This window comes from Staurois parvus, unplaced genomic scaffold, assembly GCF_062004578.1.
Source record: "Staurois parvus isolate SC_StPar_1 unplaced genomic scaffold, SC_StPar_1.0 ptg000405l, whole genome shotgun sequence".
Classification (NCBI taxonomy): domain Eukaryota; kingdom Metazoa; phylum Chordata; class Amphibia; order Anura; family Ranidae; genus Staurois; species Staurois parvus.
In genome coordinates this window covers 525,586-549,931 of record NW_028318201.1, presented here as the reverse complement: position 1 = coordinate 549,931, position 24,346 = coordinate 525,586, and the positions used below count along the sequence as shown (strand labels likewise).

The 24,346-nt window shown below is 42.0% G+C and overlaps 1 protein-coding gene across 1 annotated transcript in view; it reads right to left on the bottom strand.

Annotated features, from left to right (window-relative positions):
* Positions 1-24,346, bottom strand: part of LOC149455080 (mitochondrial import inner membrane translocase subunit TIM44-like) — a 151,469-nt gene that overhangs the window by 84,074 nt on the left and 43,049 nt on the right. The window contains exon 3 of the mRNA XM_089686669.1: positions 19,660-19,830. Coding sequence (XP_089542795.1) covers positions 19,660-19,830 — 171 coding nt within the window. The remainder of the gene's footprint in view (positions 1-19,659; positions 19,831-24,346) is intronic.

Sequence of the window (24,346 nt, the reverse complement as noted above, 5' to 3'; positions counted from 1 at the left end):
TATAGTAATCCTTAAATACCTTTGCGATATCTTTGGTTGAGTGGACTAACTCTCCCTTGGAATTTTTTATTTTGTCTATATAATTCCTATTCTTTTTTTTCCTCAAGGCTCTCATTAGATACTTTCCCTGTCTATCTCCCCATTTATATCTTTCCCCCTTAATTTTATTAAAAATTCTCATTTTTTCTTCCTCCATCACTTTCTCTAGTTCTTCCCTCTTTTTTATCACTTTTTGCTCTCTTTCATTATGTTATTTTTATGTAGGAGTTCCATCTCAGCTAATTCCTTCAAAAGCCCACTAATCTTCTCTCGTCTTTCCCTTTTTTTCTTTGCCCCAATCGCAATAAGGATTCCTCTTATGTATGCTTTATGCGCCTTCCACACTGTAGCCAATGATCCATCTCCCGTTTCATTCTCCTCAAAAAATCTCCTTATCTCCTCCCTAATCTTCCGTTCAGTATCTTGGTCCATGAGAAGTGCCTCATTCAGCCTCCATGATAAGCATCCCGACGACTTCCCTCCCCATCTTAATTTCATTACAACAGGGGTGTGATCCAAAAAAGTCATTGCTTCTATTTTTACCCTAGCCAAATCCTCAATGAGTTGATGGTCTATCAATATATAGTCCAATCTAGAGTATGTCTTATGTATATTAGAGAAAAAAGTATAGTCTCTCTCTCATGTTCACAATTCTCCAGCTATCCATCAGTTGGCTCTCTCTCATCACCTTCTTCAATAATCCCATCGACCTATTCCCCCCTCTTTGCACTAGAGAAGTTGTATCTATTTGTGGATCCATACATAGGTTAAAGTCTCCAGCCACTATTAAATATCCCTTTCCAAAATCCATCAATCTCTTCAGAACCCCTTTCAAAAACATCTCCGGCTTCCTATTAGGGCAATATATGTTTGTGAGTGTACATTCAATTTCCTGCAATTTACCTTTCAAGAACAAAAAACCTCCCATCCGGATCAGTTTTCCTATCCTCCAGTTCAAACCTAATATTTTTTGCAAATCCTATAGCCACAACCTTCGCTCTCTTAACTGGGGAATCTGCATAGTACCATAATCGGATGATATCTAGAGTTCAACTTAAGGTTTTTTTTTAACTCAAGGTGCGTTTCCTGCAAAAATACCACTGAGGCCGCTCTATGCTGTAATTCTCTAAATATCCTAAATCTTTAACCTGGGCAATTTAACCCATTTACATTATGGGTTACAAACTGTATTTCCTCCATATTTCATTTTCTTTTTCCTATTTTACCATCTCCTTTCTTCTTCCCATTCCTTATACCTCTTCTCTTGTGCAAGATGTCCGTTTTAAAACGCCCCTGTTGTATGGAGGATGGGGAAGGGGGAAAACAGATGGGGTAGGATGGAGGTTGAATGAAGCACTTCTCCTGGATAAGGATACTGCCCAGAAGATTGGGAAAGAAATTGAGAGATTTTTTTTTAGAGAGAATGAGACAGAGGATGTGTCGATAGCTACAGTGTGGGAATCTCATAAGGCACAGTGTGGGAATCTCATAAGGCATATACAAGAGGCATCCTGATTGCTATTGGGGCAAGAAAGAAAGGAGAGAGAAAATTAGTGGGCTCTTAAAAGATATATCTGACCTGCAACAGACACATAAAAATAGTATAGCAAAAGAAATCAAGCAGAAGATAATAAAAAAAGAAAGATGAGCTAGAGACTTTGATGGAGGAGGAGAGAAGGAGAGTCTATAATAAAGTGCTAAGCGAAAAGTATAAATGGGGAGATAGGCCAGGAAAACACCTAATGAGAGCCTTAAGGAAAAAGCAAAATAGGAATATCAATAAAATAAAAAGCTCTAAGGGAGAACTGGTTCATTCAAATAAGGAGATTGCAAAGGTGTTTATGGATTATTACAGAAAGTTGTATAACATCAACCCATATGACGCAGTAAATAATATGGAAACTGAAAATAGGAAAAAAAGAAAGATTTAAAAAATACGGGTCTACCGAAACTAAAAGAAGCTCAATTAAACTCCCTAGAAGCAGAAATTACACAAGAAGAAATAAAAGTAGCACTAAAAAGTACGAAGACGGGGAAAAGCCCAGGACCGGATGGCTATACGGTGAGGTATTATAAAAAATTTAGTGAATTATTAATTCCCAAACTGGAGAAATATATGAATGATCTGGGAGGAGAGATGAACAGGAGGAGAGAATCTATACAGGCTCATGTGGTATTGTTACATAAGGAAGGAAAAGACGCTTCACAGTGTTCTAACTATAGGCCAATTTCCTTGTTGAACTCAGACACCAAGCTATATGCAAAGGTCTTAGCGAATAGGTTAAAAGAGCTTATGCCTGAATGGATACATGGGGACCAGGTGGGCTTTGTCCCAGGAAGGGAGGGCAGGGACAATGGCTTGAGATCCCTGATGCTTATTCAGAAAAAGTAGAAAAGGGGAGGTACCGGCGTTGGTTCTTTCGATCGACGCTGAAAAGGCCTTTGATAGAGTAGACTGGGGCTTCATGATGGATACCTTAGAAGCCCTGGGAATTGGAGCTAGAATGAGGGAATGGATTAGAAAGTTGTACAGGGAGCCCTCCGCAGTTGTTATAGTAAATTGGGGAAAAACAGAGCCCATTGAGATGTCAAATGGAACAAGACAAGGCTGCCCTTTGTCCCCCTTGTTGTATGTTATGTCATTGGAGCCCATGTTGTCCACAATAAGGAAGAATAGAGCTATAAAGGGAATTCAGATAGAAGACATAGAGCATAAAGTGGCGGCCTTTGCGGATGATCTGCTATTTCATGTGGGGAATCCGAGGATAACACTCCCAAACTTAATGAAGTCGCTGAATATGGGGAATTATCAAACTTAAAAATTAACCCAGCAAAAACAGAGATCCTAAATATAAAATATCCCAAAAAGTGAAAGAGAAAATACAAAAAGGAATTCCCCTTCATCTGAAAAGAAAGATATAAAATATTTAGGAGGAAGGCTCACTACGGCGTATAAGAATCTGTATAAACTAAACTATATTTCATTATTAAATGAAGTGGAGGAATTAAAAACTTTAGAAAGAGGAATCCCATCATGGTTAGGACGTATAAACCTGGTAAAAACGATAAATTGTACCGAAAATCTTATATAGATTTCAAATGATCCCAATTAAACTTCCAGAAGCTTTTTTCAAGGTAATAAAAAGAACAAGATACCGTATTTTCTGGCGTATAAGATGACTGGGCATATAAGACGACCCCCCTACTTTTCCTGTTAAAATATAGGGTTTGGGCTATACTCGCCGTATAAGACTACCCCTCTACCAACCAATCACGGCAAGCGATGTACCAGTATTTTCTGTGCACACTGCATACAAAGCCTGCTTGGATTGGGTGGGTCAGCTCTCCCTGCCTGCCCAGCCCTCCCTGTCTCCAAGATGAACTGAGAACTGCCACAGTTATTAATATATAATAATTAATGTTAATTACCGTATTTCATAAAGGGGTCAAGAACTGCAAGGTACTGCCTAGCTGACGCTTCTGCGCATGTCTTCGGCAGCAGTAGACGATCGCTGATCACCATTCCTCGCAGAACTGCATGAGACGTCGGATGCAGCCGTTCAGTGCTCGATTGAGCTTGACTGAAACTGTGATATGCAGAGAAGGGATACACATCGGGTAGCGGCAAGAAGACGCTTCTGCACATGTCAGTTTCAGTCAAGCTCAATCGAGCACTGAACGGCTGCATCCGACATCTCATGCAGTTCTGCGAGGAATGGTGATCAGCGATCGTCTACTGCTGCCGAAGACATGCGGAGAAGCGTCAGCTCGGAAGTACAGGTATGGTTTCAGCACAACACCCGGCGTATAAGACGACCCCCGACTTTGTAGAAGATTTCCAGGGGGTAAAAAGTCGTCTTATACGCCGGAAAATACGGTACATCTGGAGGAATAAAAAACCGAGTGTGTCCTATGAAATATTAAGTAGAGACAAAGGGAAGAGTGGTTTGGGAGTTCCAGATATTAAGAGATATTACAAAGCAGTAATATTAGGGAGAATTTTTGATTGGACGTTTAATGTAGAGGGGAAAAGTTGGGTAAAAATTGAAAATACACTTTGTGGAACCAATTTGAATAGAATTATATGGTTTCCGGCACAATATAGAGGATTGAAAGAGGACTTAAGTTTATACACTGTAAATGTATTAAGGGAATGGGATAAAGTACACAAATATATGAAGTGGGAATTTAATTCTATATTAATGCCACTAAGAAATACAGAATTTTTCCCCCAGGTAGAGAGGAGATAACAGGCAGATGGTTTAAAAAAGATGTTCAACTGAGAGATATAATGGGGGAGGGGAAATTTAAGCCTTTTAAAGATTTGGCAAAGGAAAAGGGAAAGATTTTCACTAGGTTAGATGAGTGGCATTATCACCAATTAAAATGTTTTTGCGGAAATCTCTCAAAACCTCTGAGAATGAAAAAAGTATTGGAATCTGTTTGAAAGGTTGTTGGATACATGGGGGGGATGGGAAACACGGAACAGCGAAACTATATAGAATTCTCACAGAATTAGACACAAACACCAAACCAATGCACATAGTGAAATGGGAAAGAGATATGGGGGTGGCATTAGATGAAGAAAAACAGGAAAAAAAAATAGATTAGTTCACGAAAATGTAAGTTTGAGGGATGAAGAAATAAACTATAAATGTTTGATAAGATGGCACATTACACCAAGCATAGAATATAAGATAAGTAGGGAGAAATCACCGTGGTGTTGGCTAGGGTGTGGAGAAATGGGGACAGTGTATCACATTTGGTGGGAATGTCCAAAAATTCAAGTATTCTGGAAAACAATAGTACATTTAATTGAGATCATAACAGATAGACCCAGAGATGTGTTTGCTGCATAGTTCAGAGCTATCAGCTAGCAAATATAAGAAATTAGGTTTAGGGTATTATATGAAGGCTGCAAAAAGTCTAATCCCTAAGTATTGGAGGAAAACAGAAGTACCGAAAGAGGAGGATTGGATAGAGAGAGTGAACTAGATTAGTAGGATGGAGAAGCTCTACTATATGCAGGAAGATAGGATGGAGGTATACTATGCGAAATGGGAAAACTCTGGAGTAAACGTGAAAAAGTGAAATGTAGGATGATATAGAGTGGGTGGATGGATAGGATATTCTTGCTTAGATAAGAGGTAGTGAAAGAATGCAGAGTGGGGGGCTTGGGGGGGGGGTAATATTTTAAGAGGGAAAAAGAAAAGTAATAAGAAATAGTCATGTATATTTATTATGAATGTGATGAAAGTGTTTTGTTATTGATATGAAAAATTAATAAATATTTAAATAAAAAAAAAAAACTCATGGATGGCATTGTGTCTCAGGGCTCTTTTGATCACTGAAAACAATCTCGGACACCTGTGATAATTAGATTGGCAGGTGAGCCCAATTTAAGGAAAAAAAACTACTAAAGGAGGGTGTTCCACATTATTAAGCAGAGCACCATTTTCAAGCAATATGGGGAAGAAAAAGGATCTCTCTGCTGCTGAAAAGAGTGAAATAGTTCAATGAACCAGCAAACACAAATGCTCCTGCGCTTGGGGATGGACTCGATGCAGGCTACAACCACATTGAGAATGTCCTGGAACATGCACACCTTGCTGCCCTCAAATGGACCGGGGAAATCCAAATATACTGAATGAGGAAAGACAAAACAGAGGGCGCACAGGCCTAGTGCATTACCATAAAAAATGTTTAATAATAAATAAAGTAGGTGTTGTACTCACAAACGACAATATAGTCAAGGCACATCATAAAGAACAGCTGGGTCAACACTGCGCTGAGTAACAGTCTGTAATAGGGAGTTTAGACATCCAAAAGGCTGACGCGTTTCGAGGACTTGCCTCTTCCTCAGAGCCAACTGACCAAATGTCTGCTCCCTCTTTTATATGCTCACTACTTGTTAAACCAAAGGTCACATGGGCCATCCTGGACACTCCCCTGTGCAGGTGGAGGAGTCACAGGGGCAATTGACAATTGACAAATGTGTATAAATAAAACCATTGAAACTAGTGACAATCATAAAATCATATGAACCATAAGAAGTGTGCACAGTGAAAAGTAAATAAATGGAAAGTTACACATGTATATATAAAATAAAAATCCTTCCCTGGTGATGCACTGCACTGCTTATTTTATTTTTATTATATTTTATTTGAGGGCAGCAAGGTGTGCATGTTCCAGGACATTCTCAATGTGGTTGTAGCCTGCATCGAGCCCATCCCCAAGCGCAGGAGCATTTGTGTTTGCTGGTTCTTTGTTCTCTCAAGGGGACTCCAGCTGCTCGGGATCCAGAGACTCAATCATTACAAACATCGTCTGCACAGCAGTATGGTATTATCCATTGAAGAGAATTAAGACGCCTGTCCTTAGCAAAGGGCTTTACGAACAGCATCAACTCCTATGAATTACCCAAAGGGAACCATGACATTCCAACTACTAGTTTTGACTCTCCTAGCAGAGAGGAGACTATGATTTTGTTATTTCATAAACTGAAGCATACATTGGAAAAAGAGATGTCACAATGGTGGGACATTCTCGTGCTGGAAAAATATTTAGAAGTCAATAGAATTCCAAGGGGACTCAGACTCACTAAGATGTGTACCTGGCTAGAGGATGATTTGAAAACTGAATGGATTGATAAACTTAGAGAATGTAATAAAATACTCCTCAGGTCCATCATAGCACAGAGGGAAAGGAATCTTTGAAAAATCAGAGCAGATCTTAAAGATCTGCAAGATGATCTGGCCACTTACTCAGACCTTGATTCCTTCAACACTTGGGATAATAATATTAATGATGACAGTTCACTTTGAAACAGATCTAATCAGTAAAAAATCTGGGAAATTTGAGACCGACTGGACTACCAACTAGGGCGGGAGTTCAACTGGAACAGGGTCTTTCCCACACATCATTCAGAAATGGATAAAGGGGTCAGAGCTGCAGCTCCTAAGCACCATTTTGGAAGCAATAGTACCCATGGTAAAGGCAAACGGGGTGGCAATCAGAAACGTACAGAGTCCAACAACAACAACATCCACAAACACCACCAAAACAACTTTCACAATAAGCCACAAACCTCTTCCACTCTATATTACCACAGGAACTCCTCCCACCTTACATCTAGAGACCCCCATAGGGGTCCCCCCCTCAGAAGCACCTATCTGCACGTGCACCAAAGGGCAGCACCCCTCCCCTAGACCACCCTCATCCTGGCACATCAGCTTCCCTCTCATCCTACCATGATACCAACATCAAAGAGGGTACCCATGCCAACATCAGAAACATTTAGCCCTGCAATTCACCTAGCATCAACCACCCACCCGGTTCCCCCTCTTTTTTTAGAGAGAGGTATTGCGGGGAATTCCACCCCCGCACCTGTCCATCAGCAGAGTCCTGTCATATCCAAAAGTTTGGGGAGAAAGAGAGAAGGAGGACTAGGAGGGGAAAGAGAGGAGGAAAGAATAACAAAAAGAGGAAGGAGGTAACCACTACACACTCCACCATTAAAATCTATAATCTATCCAGTGCGGTGTTCACAGACACAGAATTGAATTACGGAAAGGCCTCAATTTTGCTCCCAAAAATCCTCCTAATCTATTTGAAATATTTATAGATCTCAACAAATATGTCAGAAACCTCACTGTCAAGAGGTATTTCACCCTCAAAAAAGAACCTCTAATGACTGCAGTTCCTCAGGTAGAGCAGTTACCTAATACCAGCTCCATTAGCAATGATCCCGCTCTTCCCTTGCTGGAAAGTTTACTACAGGAAGGTGAATGTGATGGGTTTGCACTGGCCCTTGATGATCACGTGTCAACAGTTAAAGACAGCATCATTCACACAACCTTCAAACCTGCCTCCACCTTTTATCCACATTGGGTTAAAGGGAATTTCATCCCAACTTTTTATGACATGGTGTTTGAGGATATCAAGAGGATCTGCGAACATAACAAACATCATAGCATTACAAAAAACATCTCACACTGTTTCGGGGGCGAGAACCTTGACATCACTATGACTCACATCAAAAACAGAGATGATATCATAAGACAAGCTGACAAAGGGGGTGGTCTGGTCATCCAGGACAAAGATGTATATCTTTTGGAAGCTTTTAGACTGATAGGAGATTGTAACACCTATGAACAGCTCCAAAGAGACCCCCTACCGGAATACAAAGATGCTTTAAAAGGGTTAATGGATGAAGCTCTGACCAATAAAATACTATCAAACAATGAATATCAATTCCTGCTCAAACAACACCTACTGACCCCTTATTTTTACCATATACCAAAAATTCACAAAGACCTGACTAATCCCCCTGGTAGACCCATCATAGCTGGAATTGATAGCATCTCCAGCAATTTGGGATGCTACATTGATTATTTCCTCCAAGAACTAGTCGCGAGTCTACCATCCTACGTCCGAGACTCTGGGCATTTGTTGGAGATCCTATCTTCCTCGAAGTGGTGTCCAGAATATAAATGGTTATCCTTGGATGTCACTTCGCTTTACACATCCATCGAACATCAATATGGCATGTTTGCCATCAAACACTTTTTGGACAATAGTGACATACCTCCCATTCAAGTAGCTTTCCTACAAAAAGCCATCCATTATACCCTCACACATAATTACTTCTCCTTTCAAGGGAACTTCTACAGACAAATTAGAGGCACGGCTATGGGAGCTAGATTTGCCCCTAGCTATGCAAACCTCTTCATGGGGTATTGGGAGGAGGAATCAATATGGAACAACAACCCATATCGGGGCAATCTGGCCCTGTACGCCAGATATATAGACGATATCTTAATCATCTGGCAAGGGTCAGACGAGGATCTGGATGGGTTTCTTGCACACTGCCAAAATAACCCCTTTGGAATCGGCTTCACACATGTGGTGGATGCCAACAGTCTGGTATTCCTAGATCTTGAACTACGGACAGACTCTGATGGCAACATCTGCTCTAAAACGCATTTTAAGCCTAGCGCAGGCAATTCGTACTTACACGCTAGTAGCCATCACCACCCCAAATGGATCTGTAATGTCCCTTTTGGTCAGTACTGCAGGTTAAGGAGAACATGCACCACCAGAGGTAATTATGAGGAACAGAGCGCCATCTTGAGGACCAAGTTCCTTGAAAAAGGCTACAGTGAGGTCCACATCGAGGAAGCATACCAGAAGTATTGGGGCCAATATGAAGAGAGTCCACTGCATATACCACACACAGCTGCCAAAAAAGCCACCAAAGACCCCAACAATAGATTTAATAACCAGGTCAGGTTTTGCACCAGGTTCAATACTAAAGCCTTCGACATACAGCGAAGCATCCAAAAGCATTGGAAAATTCTTAAGCAGGACCCAGTTCTTGGTCAGAGCCTTGCCCCCAGACCCGAAATTGTGTTCAGGAAACCTAGGGATCTCAGGAGTCACATAGCACCCAGTAGAATTAAGAAGCCTCTTGCTGGTGCCAATAATACGGTCAATCCTTGGTCTGCCCTGTTTGATCAAAGGGGCAGTTTCAAATGCGGTGTGTGCAATTGTGGAACCTGCAAATACATTTGCCACAGAAAGAAAGAGGTGGCTGGCACCAATGGCCATACATATAAGATTAAGCAGTTCATCAACTGTGGCACTTTTTTTGTGATCTATGGGCTCATCTGTCCCTGTGGCCTCCTATATGTTGGCCGAACCATGCGCCCCTTGAGGGTCAGGTTTGGCGAACACAAATGTAACATCATTAATTACAAGGAGAGCAATAAAGGCAAAAACAAATATTCAGTACCACGGCACTTTCAGGAGGCACACAGTGGTGATCCATCAGGCATGAAAGTATTTGGGATTGAATCCATCACAGGAGATTCAGATGGTGGAAGAAAATTCCAAAGACTATGTAAGAAGGAGACCTATTGGATCTTCACTCTGGGTTCCCTCTCACCCACTGGGCTTAATGAAGATCTTGAGATACATGGGGTCATCCACTGACTCCCCGTTATGCATAGGTACCTTCTGCTGAGCTGCACATGTTCCCTAGAGTCCTACTCTCATCCTTTTTGTCTCTCTCCCAAACCCCCCTTTTTTTTTCCTCTCTCTCCCCCCCCTCTTTAGTGCTAGTTCCATCATTTCCCTTGTGACCTATAGTGGTTACACCATCCACTACAGATGTATGCTTTAGATATATTCATTTTCATCAGCTATGATTACTATAGTATCATCAGTATAGCTACCATTACCCTGCATCCTTACACATTAGGTTGCTCACTTCATATTTATTGTGTCACCCTTAGGCGCATGCGTATGACCGCATTCCCATGCGCTTGTGTCTATGGGTCATTCATTGGTCACCCTTTTTTTTCCATTCAGTTTCCATATGTGTGTGTGGGTTTAGGTATGTATGTATATACGTTTTTTTTTTTACTAAAAAGCAGTTGCTCATGTGGACGTGTTACACACACATGTGCGCACGCATGCTGTCCAGTGAGCTCTCTTCGAGCACTGCTTTCTCATCCTGCAAGTGCTTGTTCCATAGCACCTTTGACATTTTTATATAATTCTTATATATAAACACACACACACACACATCTTTTATACATTTTTTACATAATTATTAATTTTTATTATTTTTTTTGTATAATTTCCTATATATTTATATTTCTTATGCTTCCATGTCTATGCATACACACATATACCATACACTATACCTATTTTACCAGATATTATACTATATTGTAACAATACTTATTTAATTTTATTTAAACTTTGTGAACCATATTAAGAAGTTTTTTGTAACGTTTTATATCAACATTTATGTTTTACTAGTGAGATATCTCCTTTGTTCTTGTATATAGTATCGCATATGCATATCCATCCATGGTGCACTACATTGCACACACCCTGTAGGCTGCATCTCTATGAATTAACAAGTGTCTCTGCTGGGTTTCAGATCTACTCTCTATATTAAATCCATGTCCCATAGTTGTCTATGGCAAGCAGAGCACTAGGCAGCTTCGTAGCGTTGCTCATCCATCCATCCATCCATTTAAAGGCGAGCAGTGCAGTGCATCACCAGGGAAGGATTTTTATTTTATATATAGATGTGTAACTTTCCATTTATTTATTTTTCACTGTGCACATTTCTTATGGTTCATATGATTTTATGATTGTCACTAGTTTCAATGGTTTTATTTATACACGTGTCAATTGCCCCTGTGACTCCTCCACCTGCACAGGGGAGTGTCCAGGACGGCCCATGTGACCTTTGGTTTAACAAGTAGTGAGCATATAAAAGAGGGAGCAGACATTTGGTCAGTTGGCTCTGAGGAAGAGGCAAGTCCTCGAAACACGTCAGCCTTTTGGATGTCTACACTCCCTATTACGGACTGTTACTCAGCACGGTGTTGACCCAGCTGTTCTTTATGATGTGCCTTGACTATATTGTCGTTTGTGAGTACAACACCTACTTTATTATTAAACATTTTTTAATGGTAATGCACTAGGCCTGTGCGCCCTCTGTTTTGTCTTTCCTCATTGAAATAGTTCAATGCCTTGGACGAGGTATGAAAACATTAGATATTTCACGAAAACGTAAGCGTGATCATCGCACTATTAAGAGATTTGTGGCTGATTCAGAGCACAGATGGGTTCGTGCAGATAAAGGCACATTGAGGAAGATTTCTGCCAGATCCATGCATCGGATCAAGAGAGCAGCTGCTAAAATACCATTACATAGCAGCAAACAGATATTTGAAGCTGCTGGTGCCTCTGGAGTCCCACAGACATCAAGGTATAGAGTCCTCCAGAGTCTTGCAACTGTGCATAAACCTATTCGGCCACCACTAACCAATGCTCACAAGCAGAAACGCTGCTGCATTGGGCAGAAAAATACATGAAGACTAATTTTCAAACAAACAGTCCTGTTCACTGATAAGTGCCGTGCAACCCTGGATGGTCCAGATGGATAGAGTCGTGGATGGTTGGTGGACGGCCACCCTGTTCCAACAAGGCTGCGACGTCAGCAAGGCGGTGGTAGAATCATGTTTTAGGCCGGAATCATGGGAACAGAGCTGGTCGGTCCCTTTTGGGACCCCAAAGGTGTAAAGATGACCTCTGCAAAGTATGTGGAGTTTATGACTGACCACTTTCTTCCCTGGTACAGAAGCAAGAACTATGCTTTCCGTAATAAAATCATCTTCATGCATGACAATGCACCATCTCATGCTGCAAATAATACCTCTGCATCAATGGCTGCTATGGGGATAAAAGGAGAGAAAGTCATGGTGTGGCCTCAATCCTCCCGACCTCAATCCTATTGAGAACCTTTGGAGCATCCTCAAGCAAAAGATCTATGAGGGTGGGAGGCAGTTTACATCCAAACAGCAGCTCTGGGAGGCTATCCTGACATCTTGCAAACAAATTCAAGCAGAAACTGTCCAAAAACTCACAAGTTCAATGGATGCAAGACTTGTGAAGCTGCTATCAAATAAGGGGTCCTATGTTAAAATGTAACGTGACCTGTTAAAATGTTTAAAAAGTTAAAATGTTGTTAAAAGTTTGATTGAAATAGCATTTGATTTCAGTAAATATGCTGCAAACACAACAAATTACAATTTTCAGTTCTTTACAACCTATAAAGTGTTTTGAAACTTACTGTGCGTAATAATTTGGAACAGTGCATTGTAAGTTTATGTTTAAAAAAAAAATACTGTTATCATTAGGAGGTTTGTTCAATAAAATTTGAATTGTACGCTTAAAAGTTGATAACATGAGAATAATGTTAATTACATCAATTATTTAGGTACATGAGAAAATATCATTTTCATAATAATTTGGAACAGGGTGTATATTGATCGCTTTGTGTGACAGTTATAGCATCTACAAACTACGGTATAGATACTGCAATTTATGCCATTTTTTTGCTATACAGCGCTGTGCTAGTTTAACGGACAAATTGCACGGTCATGCAATACGGTACATAAATGAAATTTATGTCTTTTTTTCACACAAATAGAGCTTTCTTTTGGTGGTTCTGATCAGCTGTGCACTTTTTATTTTTGGCGCTATAACCAGAAAAAGTTTTGAAGAAAAAAAAAAATTTAATGAAAAAAAAAAAACAATATTTTCTCATTTCGGTCCAAAATAAACACTAAAATTTCATCATAAAATTTAGGCCAAAATGTATTCTGCTACATGTTTTTGGTTAACAAAATACCAGCAAGTGTATATTTACTGCTTTGTGTGAAAGTAATAGCGTCTACAAAAAAATGGTATAGATAATGGAATTTACACAGCTTTTACTTTGATTGCCCATCACATTTCTTGAGGTGCTAAAATACCAGGATAGTACAAAACACCCGCAAATGACCCCTTTTCGGAAAGTAGACACCCTAAGTTATCTGCTGAGAGGCATATTGAGCCCATGGAAGATTTATTTTTTTCAAGTTTCTGGAAAATGACAAACTTTAGTTTTTGTTTTTTTACACAAAAAAATTGTCATTTAAATGATTTATTTCTCAGAAAAGCCATGGATATATGTGGGATTACACCACAAAATACATTCTGCTACTTCTACCGAGTATGGGGATACCACGTGTGTGAGACTTTTTGGGAGCCTAGCCACATATAGGAGCCTGAAATCCAAAAACCACTTTGAAAGCCTGAAGGTGCGTAACTTCCTCATTACACTTCCTCACTACCTATCACAGTTTTGAAGGCCCTGACATGCCAGGATAGCACCAAACCCCCCCCCAAATGACCCCTTTCTGGAAAGTAGACACCCCAAGGAATTTAAAAAGAGGCATGGTGAGTATTTTGCAGATCTCATTTTTTCTCACAAGGTTTTGAAATATAAAAAAAGAATAAAAAAAAAATGTTTTTGTTTTTTTTCTTCATTTTCCAAAAACTTGTGGCAACAAGTGAGATCTGCAAAATACTTACCGTACTTTTTATCAAATTGCTTGGGGTGTCTACTTTCCAAAAAGGGGTCATTTTGGGGGGTTAGGTGCTATCACAGGAAACTGTGATAGGTAGTCTGGAAGTGTAATAAGGAAATAAAGCCCTTTAAAAGCCTGAAGGTGCTTATTGGATTTTGGGGTCCTGTACTTGGATAGACTGCCAAAACGTAGCTCACATGTGGTACCCCCATACTCGGGAGAAGTAGCAGAATGTATTTTGGGGAGAAATTCCACATATACCCATGGCATGTGTGAGCAGTAAATCATTTAAGTGACACTTTTGTGTAAAAAAAAAAAAAAAAAAAGATTTTTGTCATTTTTCAAAAACTTGTGGTAGAAAAATAAATTCTTCTATTGATTCAACATGCCTCTCAGCAAATAGTTTGGGGTGTCTACTTTCCAAAAAAGGGGCCGTTTTGGGGGGTGGGGGCATTCTATGCCCAGCATTAGAAGTTTATGCCACACATCACTCACTCTAACCACCTGAAGACCAAGCCTTTCCTGACACTTTTTGTTCACGTGAAAAAAAATCTGTATTTTTTGCTAGTAAATTAATTTAAACCCCCAAACATTATATATTTTTTAAAGCACACACCCTAGTGAATACATTTTTTATAGCACATAGTACTCACGCAGCAATTTTTCAAAAACAAATGTCAAAAAAAAAAACCAAACACTTTTTTTACTTTTAATGCACAAAATCACAATATATTAGCCAATTATTTGGTAAAATAGAAAAGATAATGGTATGCCGAGTAAACAGATACCAAACATGACATGCTTTAAAACTGCGCATGCCCCGTGCAATGGCGACAAACTGCAAACATTTTTAATATCCAAAGGCAACGCTTTAAAAGCTACCATTTTAGATTTACAGAGGAGGTCTAGTGTTAGAATTACTGGCCTTGATCTGACGTTCACAGAAGTACCTCACATGCATGCTGCAACCACTGTTTACATACCGACACAGGGTCAAGGCTTGTACATACAGGTGTGCGCACATGGGAGGGGAGATTTTTTTTTTTTTTTTTTTTTAGTTATTTTGATTTTTTTTATTATTTTTACATTGTACCTTTTTTTTTTTTTGATCACTTTTAATGCTATAACAGGGAATGCAAATATCCCCTATAACTTCAATGGGCATTGTCATATATTCTTTTTTGAGAAATCTGGGGTCTATCAGACTCTGGATATCTCCTCTGCCCTTACATTATCTAATCAAACCAAAATCGGTGTGATCAGATGCTTTCCCAATTTACAAATGGCGCTGTTTATATCCTGCGAAACTGAAGTGATGAAATGCTCAATGAAATGGTCAACTGGCAGAAACACCGGCTGCATTCTCATGTTCCCCCGATGGCATCATCTCCCGCTGCTTGTAAAAGCAATCCTGCAGCTAATTAGCCACTAGGATTGCTTTTACATGAAAGCCGACTGCCGGCTGAAAAAAACAATACCAGGATGATGCCTGCAGCTGTAGGCATCATCCTGGTATAACCAAAGTCCAGTATTGTACCAGTAAGTCGCTGGCCCTTGTTGGGTATATATACTATGTTCTTTTTTTTGTATGCAGCCTGTGGACTGAAAGAAAAAATGAGAAGAAATCTCTGCCAGAAAAAGTGTGTGGTATGCACACCATTAGAATATACCGCCCTGCATCCACCCACTTCTAATGGTGAGCACACATTAGGTCACACTTTGCCACAAGCCCAAACTATCTTGCCACTGCTCCCCATGTAGTCTGGGCATCCAGGGGGCTCCACGTGATCTTTTCCCTCGTAAATCCAAAACTTATAAGTATAACATGTTGCCCTCTCACAGGTCTTCTACATCTTGACCCCATATCTGGCACACTTGCAGGGGAGAAATTGTTTGAATGCAAGGTGGCCAAAAAAATTAATGAGGAACTCATCAACGTAGATTTTTTGCTGGGGAGTATAGACATCTGCAAAATTTTTGGTTAAGGTGATTTGCGAGGGGCTGAATTTTGTGGAGCCAGTCAAATTCAGGGTTACCTCGAGAATGACAGAGTGTATTGTTGTTGAAATGCATAAAACACATTATACTCTCAAATCTATGCCTGGCCATGGCAGCAGAGAACACGGGCATATGATGAATCAGGTCTGCGGACCAATACAACCGCAATTCGTTTCTTTTAGTAATGCCCATGTTGAGGGTTAGGCCCAAAAAAAATTAAAAACAAAAAAAAAAAAAAAAATGTAAAATGTAAAATTTGAAAACCGTAATGAGTTTCCATGCGAATGGTCTGGCAAGGTTTGAATTTGGGTTGGTGGCGATAAATTGTTGTGCATATAAATTGCTTTGATCCACAATCAACGCATACAGATATTCCATGAAAAACAGCTTCAAAAATCAAGGCGGTATGTGAAAGACCAAGATGTACTAGACCGCTGGTACTCACCAGTTCACCAAAAGGTACAGCGGCACTAGTACTGGCACTCTGCTGCATATGAGAGTCATCAAAATTTACCGGCAAGTGCTAACAGAGATCAGGCCTGATTCTACGAACACTGCGGTTTTGTGTGCAATGTATCAAGTGGCAGTGACCTACTGACACTGCACTTGCTGGGGGAGAAGGGGGGGGGGGGGTAAGCGTAGGGGCTAAAACGCAGGTGCTGGCAGGATCCCGCTAATGTTGCATTTTTGGGGACGCTATACTAATGTGAACGCTGGTATAGCGCTGATCTGATCAAAGATATTGACCCGTTCAGACACTATACTAGCAATGGAGGTTTATTGTACATGAGCGTGATCCTGGCAATCAAGGGGTTAAATGTGATGACTGGTGTATGGACGGGCAATCTGACGCTATCTGGGAGGGGAGTGAAAACCACGGGAGCGCGAATCAATATATTTATATATATTTATTTATTATGTGATTTTGCGCACCCATGCAGCCCTGTAGTAGTATTTCTGCTATAGGGCGGTCAGGAAGCGGTTACAGAAGCGGTTTGTGTTACGCCGCTGCGTTACTGTAACTGACAATTGCGCAGTCATGCAACACTGCACCCAAATTAAATTTACATCCTTTTTTCCCCACAAATTGAGCTCTTTCTGTGGTATTTGATCGCCTGTGCGGTTTTTATTTTTTGCGCAAAAAAAAAACCACAATATTTGGGACTTTTTGCTATAAAAACATGTCCAGTAGAAAAAAAAAAAATGTAAAAATCAAATGTAGTCATACATTTCTGCCAAATGTATTCTGCGACGTCTTTGCTAATAAAAAATCCTAATACGTGTAAATTAATTGGTTTACGTGAAAGTTATAGCGTCTACAAATGGCAGGAAAGATACTGGGATTTTTTTTTTTTATTATACTAATAATGGCGGTGATCAGCGACTTATGGCGGTGATCAGTGATTTATGACAGTGATCAGCGACTTATGGCGGGACTGCGGCAGACATTTTGACACTGGGGGGGGGGCTGAAAACCAACACTGACACTGTACTAATGGCACTGGGGAGGAAGGGGTTAACATTAGGTAATGAAAGGGTTAACTGTGTGAGGGGAGTGTTTTACTAGGGGGCGGGGGGTGTAATTCACAGGAACATGCTAATCCAGAGAGATAAAGTCTTCTCTCAGGTTCAGGATGCTCTTAACTGACAGATAGCAGAGCTGCAGGGTAAACACTGCAGTCGTGCTGTCAGTGATTACCGGTAAACGCCAGGACCCGGCGGGTTAAAGACCGGTCGGGAACCAGTGATGGACACCCGCTGCTGCGATCGGCAGCAAAAACACTGCGGCAGGTCGGCAACTGGTTAAAAATGCTTTTAACATTTTTTTAAATTAGCACACAAGCGGGCAAATATGCAAAAGAAATGCATTTGTTGAATAGAACATATTGTAAAATGAATACTATTTCACATAATCAGCACTAAACTATTTCTTTACAAGAGAGTTCAGGTAGCCCTAATACGTGCAGGTTTTAATACATACGTCAGTGTCATATGGTTAATAGCCATGCACATATATTAGATTTGCAGACATAGGGCACTTTACAGCACACAAGAAAATGTCTACAACTATAAAAAGGGAAAGCATTAAAACCAGCTACAGTAAATCAATACTAGGTAAACCCCTTCCCACAGACCGTACACATCTATGCAGTAGGCGTGTGGAAATTTAAAAAAAAAAAAAAAAAAAAATTACTTGTCCAAGGACTAAATCTACTTGTCCTTCATGACAATCTAGAGATTTCCATATGAAAAAAATAAAGGTTAACCAAAACCGTATTTAAAGCAAAGCTCTACCCAAAAGGGGAAGTTCCACTTTAAAGACTGGTCCCCCACTCCCCATTAAGGATTGGTACCTTTGGGGAGCGGGTACCCAAAAATGACATGTGCCCGCTCCCACTTCCTAGACAATCGTAAGTTGTCTTCCTACCCTCCCTTCCCTGTAGTCTTCTGGGACACGTGACGGGTCCCAGAAGACTACGGGGGCCATCCAGGAAGCGCAGCACTACTCACATATGTGAAGCTGCAAGCTGTCACAGCCGGGTACCCACACTGAAGATGCCGGCGCCTGGGACACCAGATGGCCGGTGAAACGGGTTGCGGGGAGAACACTGCGGGATCGTGGGACAGGTGAATGGCTGCTTATTAAAAGTCAGCAGATACAGTTTTTGTAGCTGACTTTTTTTTTTTACAGTGTGAGTGGAACTCTGCTCTAACTTTGAGGTGCTTTTAAGAAGGTCTGGGGCTTTTAAAAACTAGAGGGGCTTTATGGCGACTTAAACGTTTAATATTTTTGGGACCTGAACTCCCTGCCTGTCTACAGCACCGCACCCAGGGACTAGCAGGGAAGAGAGACCTTGCAGTGTGACAAGCACTGATTGGGTGCTCGTCAGGAAAGGATAGTGTCCGACTCTCTTAAAGCTTAGCAGAAGCGCATCTGCCAAGCGAGTAAATGAGGTGCCGACCCAAATGAAAAAGAAAAAAAATTCAGTACAAGTGCAGGCTTATCAGCCAAATCAACATCCAGTGTCCACTCCGTTAAAGGATAAGTTCACCTTAACAAAATAAAAATAAATGCACATTTTTTTTGCAGGAGCATTGCACCAGCGATCAGCAAATCGGCATGTGGGACTCCTGCAGACTATCAGTGTAATTTGTCTGCCCGTACATCACACAGGTAGGTTCACACTGACAGGAAGAATTAATGAACTACCAAAGCACTCAATAGCGCCATGGTAGTTCACGGAGAGCTACAAACCGAAATCCACAAACAATGTCAATACTCATAATTTACTCACAGAATTCTGTGAATGGACGAAGTGGCCATGTGGGGGGGAACACTGTATTACTGTCAACGGGGACCTGGACATGACTTCATACATGTCACTTCTGGGTAAGGACAAGAAGGGGAGAAGAGCGGACATGTCGGATCTCCTGCCTCCCCTCTACCCGTCAGCACCCCCTGAGCCGGTCCTGGGCTTGCTATCCCGCAGCGGGGGTAAATTAAAAAAACAAACAAAAAACAAACAAACAAACAAACAAACAAACTGGACTTTCTTCTGTGGGGCCACATGCACGTTCATCTGTCTTTGTACTGGGAGCGTGGCACACAGCACACAGGTTAATTTTAAAAGTAGCATTTAAAAAGACATTGCAAAAAGTACGTGTAAAACTTACAAATACATACAAATTTCTTGCGAGCATGTTGCAGAGCTTCAGATTCTTCTAATTTCTTTGCTTCCTCTCGAAATTTTTTTATGTTTTCCTCCATTTCTTTGCTTCTGGAAAGTTCTTGTTTGATATTATCAAGAAGCCCAGCTAGAAATCCACGTCTACTGTGAGAGGAATAGTACCGCAACTGCAAGTAGAAAGAAGAGCTAAATTACTTCAATGAATTATATGCTGAGAAATATTGGGGGGGTGTCAAAAAAAAAAAAAAAAAAAAAAAAAAAAAAAAAAAAGGGGAGTCAGTTTCACATTATAATAATTGATCTCTTCTGCACCACAGGCCAAAAGGGGTGTGGATTTCTGTACTCACTGCAAAGCCCTTTTACATTGAAAAATATTTGCCCCCTCCCTGATTTTCTTTTTTTTGCACTTAAATGATTCAGATCAAACATATTGTAATGTGCACTTTTTGGAGTTGAATTGGATCCACCCCAGCGCCAGAAAAGGGGATTTTAAAAAACCCTCCTGCAGCATGAGCTGAGGTAGATCTTTGAACTCAACACTACTTCACCTCCTGGTTTGAATGAAGCATGCAAGCCATTTTTGCAGGGGTTCACATCAGGGGGCTGTGAATTATATATGTGATATTCTTTGAATTTTAGGAGTTTTCTTCCTTGGGGGTTTCTCCCTCTCCCTTTTCTGCATTTGTATTATCACAGAGTTTGTATCATAACTATGTATATATACTTTTGATTTAAGGATGAAGCTGCTGCTCGCTGTATTTCGGGGGGGGGGGGGGGGGTTGGTGCTGGAGGGCCTCGTCTTGGGCCACCACCCGGGCAGCCCGTTGTGTCGGACGTGGGCATGGGTGGGACCTTCCTTTGGGAGGGGCTTGCGGAGCTAACGATTTTTGTCCATCTCTGTATCCTTTTCCATGGACGCGGTGGCCTCCCTTTGTTGTCGACGTCTCACGTCATTTTACCAGGTGCAGAAAGGTGCCGCATGCATCAAGGGATGTTTGGTGGGCAGGTCGGTGCCATTACCGAACTCTTTGAACTGACTGGCCCCACTTGGAGGTGCTCCCTTGTAGGATACAATATTTATACCACATATCACACCAGCCCAGTCTCTCTGCTGGACTGAATCTGCCTGACCAATGAAATTTTGCCAATATCCAAGCAATTGGTGAGATCTGTTTATTTGGTTTTTCAGTTAACTGGCTTTCACTATGGTAATTTTGAAAACTACCTATATACAAATTTAATTATTTTTTTTTAATTTTATTATTCATAGACCTTGCACCTACCCATTTGGTGAACACTTGGGAGGTCTTTGGGCCATCTAATGGGTCTCTTGATGCCCCTCGGCTAACCCTTGTGGCCGGCAGTGAATATCAGCTCCATTTAACCCATTGATTTTTTTAAATGTAATAATTCATACACATACCAAAATGTAAGTTTAATCACTTGACCTCCAGAAGATTTACCCCCCTTCATGACCAGGCCATTTTTTGCGATTCAGCGTTGCGTTACTTTAGCTGACAATTGTGCAGTCATGCAACACTGTACATAAATGAAATTTGATGCATTTCTTCCACACAAATAGAGCTTTCTTTTAGTGGTATTTGATCACTTCTGGGGGTTTTTTTTTTGCGCTATAAAATGAAAAAAACAGACCTTTTAAAAAAATATTTTGTATTTACTTTCTGCTATAAAACATCCAATAAAATGTTTTTAAAAAATAAAACTTCATAAATTAGGGCCAAAATGTATTCTTCTACATATTTTTGGTAAAAAAAAAAAAATCAAGTTACACTTACGGTAACGTCTTTTCCAGTAGTCTTTCAGGACAGCACCTTGAGAGACCTCGGCTCCTCACCACCTGAGGAAACACCTCCACCCAAAAATAAAAAGCTCTCCACTCCCCTCCGACCTCAGTTCCTAAATCGTACCTCCGGTCACCTGGGGAGACACAACATGAGACAACATGACCACAATAACACATTCTAAGATAACCAAATATAAATACTGGGTGGGTAATTGGTGCTGTCCTGAAAGACTACTGGAAAACACATTACCGTAAGTGTAACTTGATTTTTTCCCCTTTCGTCTTTCAGGACAGCACCTTGAGAGGATAAGCGAGTACTCACCCCTCGGGCGGGCGGGCTGACTGCTTGCAGTACCTTACGTCCAAAGGCCTGCTCCTGCACCGAGACCAGGTCGAGTCTGTAATGCTTTACAAACGTTCCGTAGCTGGACCAGGTCGCTGCCCTGCAGATTTGTCCTGGGGAAGCACCTGCCAGCTCAGCCTGGGTAGTTGCTACTGCTCGGGTGGAATGCGCCCTGATTCCCTCCAGGACCTCTAGGCCCTCTGCTCGGTATGCCCCCGCAATTGCCAGTTTTAACCATCTAACCAGTGTCCTCCTTGAAGCTCTCTTACCTTTCCTAATCCCCGCAAAAGAAACAAAAAAGGATTCCGTGCTCCTAAACCCTTTCGTCCTCTCAAAGTACAGCAGCACGCATCTTCTAACATCTAATAAATGTAGTCTTTCCTGAACTTCCCCAACCGGGTCAGGAAAAAACAAGGGTAGCACTATATCCTGCTCCCTCTGGAACCTCTGGGCCTCCTTTGGAATGAAGGATGGGTCCGTTCTAAACACCACAGAAAAAAAATCTGTAAATAGGAGGCTCTGACCGATAGGGCTTCTAGCTCACATACCCTCCTCACTGTGGTAATCGCCACTAAAAAGGCCGTCTTAATTGTGAGATCTCTTATCAGGCAGGAATCTAAGGGCTCGAACGGGGGCTTAATCAGCACCCCAAGCACCTTTGTTAAGTCCCACATCGGGAAAGGCCTCGACCCTGGAGGCCTTTGCCTTGTCAGGGCCTTAAAAAAATCTCACTAGCAGTGCCTCCCTGGCTAAAGGTGTCTCCAAAAACACTATGAGAGCTGAAACCTGGCCCTTGAGCGTGCTGATAGAAAGCCCCTTATCGGCCCCTGATTGCAGAAACTCCAAAACAGATATCACACTATGGGTCGCTACCGACGCCTTACCGCACCAAGCCCTAAAGCAACCCCAAACCCTGCATTAAATGGCCTGGGTCTCCTCCTTCCTGCTAGCCAGCAGTGTAGCGACCAGCTTGGTCAAGAGCCCCTTTGCTAAAAGGAGCTATTGTTCAGAAACCAGGCTGTCAGCCTTAGTCTCTCAACCCTGGGACATAGGACCGGTCCCTGTGTCAGCAAATCCTGAGTGGCAACTCCCAGGGCGGCCCTGTGGCTAAGGCTCTTAAGAGTTACAAACCATGCTCTTTGTGGCCAGAATGGGGCAATCAGGATAAGCGAGGTCCTCTCTGACCTGAACGTCCTCAATACTACGGGGAAGTAGGGTACCCGGGGGGAAAGCGTAGCACAGCGGGTAATCCCACCTCTGTCCCAACGCATCTACCGCCTTTGATCCGTCCCCTCGGCTTAGGGAGAAGAACCTCGGGACCCTGTTGTTTTTCCCCGAGGCAAAGAGATCTATATCCAGGGACCCCCACTTCCTTACGATCGCCTGAAACACTTCTGCATTTAGGGCCCATTCCGATTCTCTGAGCAGAGTCCTGCTCAGGAAGTCTGCCACCTGATTTAGTTCCCCTTTCAGGTGAACTGCGGACAAGGAAGCCAGGTCTCTCTCCGCCCAGGATAAAACCACTACTGCTAGGGACCTGAGAACCCTGCTCCTTGTCCCTCCGTTTGTTTATATAAGCTAACGCCGTAGCATTGTCCGTCATAACCCGCACATGCTGGCCCCTGATCCTATCTTGGAAGGAGCGGAGAGCCTCCAATATTGCCCTCAACTCCTTCCAATTCGAGGATTCTCTCCTCTCTCCTAGGGACCACTCCGCCTGAACCACTGAGTCTTCTAGGTGGGCTCCCCAACCAAAAGCGCTGGCGTCCGTCGTAACCTCCCTGGTTACCGGAAAACACCACAACAGTCCCTGGGTCACGTTGGCCGACCTTCTCCACCACCACAGGGACCTTTTTATGCTGGGGGGAATAAGGATCCGGTCCTCTAAAGTTTGTACCCGTCTGTCCCAGACCCTCAAAACAAACAGTTGGAGGGGACACAGCTGCAAGCCTGCCCACTGCACCGCTGGGATGGAAGATGTTAACAACCCCTGCACCGACATGGCCTGCCTTATTGTTACCGACCTGCTCCCATGTAACAACCTGATACCTCTGTCCAGCTTGGCAAGTTTTTCCCAAGGTTAAGGTGGTTCTCGGTCTCGCAGAATCTAGAACGTAACCCAGATAAATCATTCTCTGGGAGGGCACGAGACAGGACTTCCCCAGATTCAAGAGCCACCCCAGATTCTCCAGATGCTCCCTCACTACCACAATGTCCTGCTGCAGCCAGATTTTTGAGTCTGCGAAAAACAGTAGAAAACTCTGTCTTTGTTCCTCTAACCCCTGGTACATCTGATCATGTAAGGACAAGGTCTTAACTTCTTCCTTTATGTCCAACGTTTCGTATATGGCCCCTAAGAGGTCATCTACCTCCTCCAGGGATACCTTGTACCGGGACGGGCCCCTAAACTCATCTGAGAGACCCTCCCCTGCTGACTCCTCTTGCGACTGGGAATCTACCGAGGGTTCCTCGTCCTCCCGTTACGAGGAGTTCCCTGATCCGACTGGCTGAGGCAAGGGGGGGGGGGCAAGGGGCT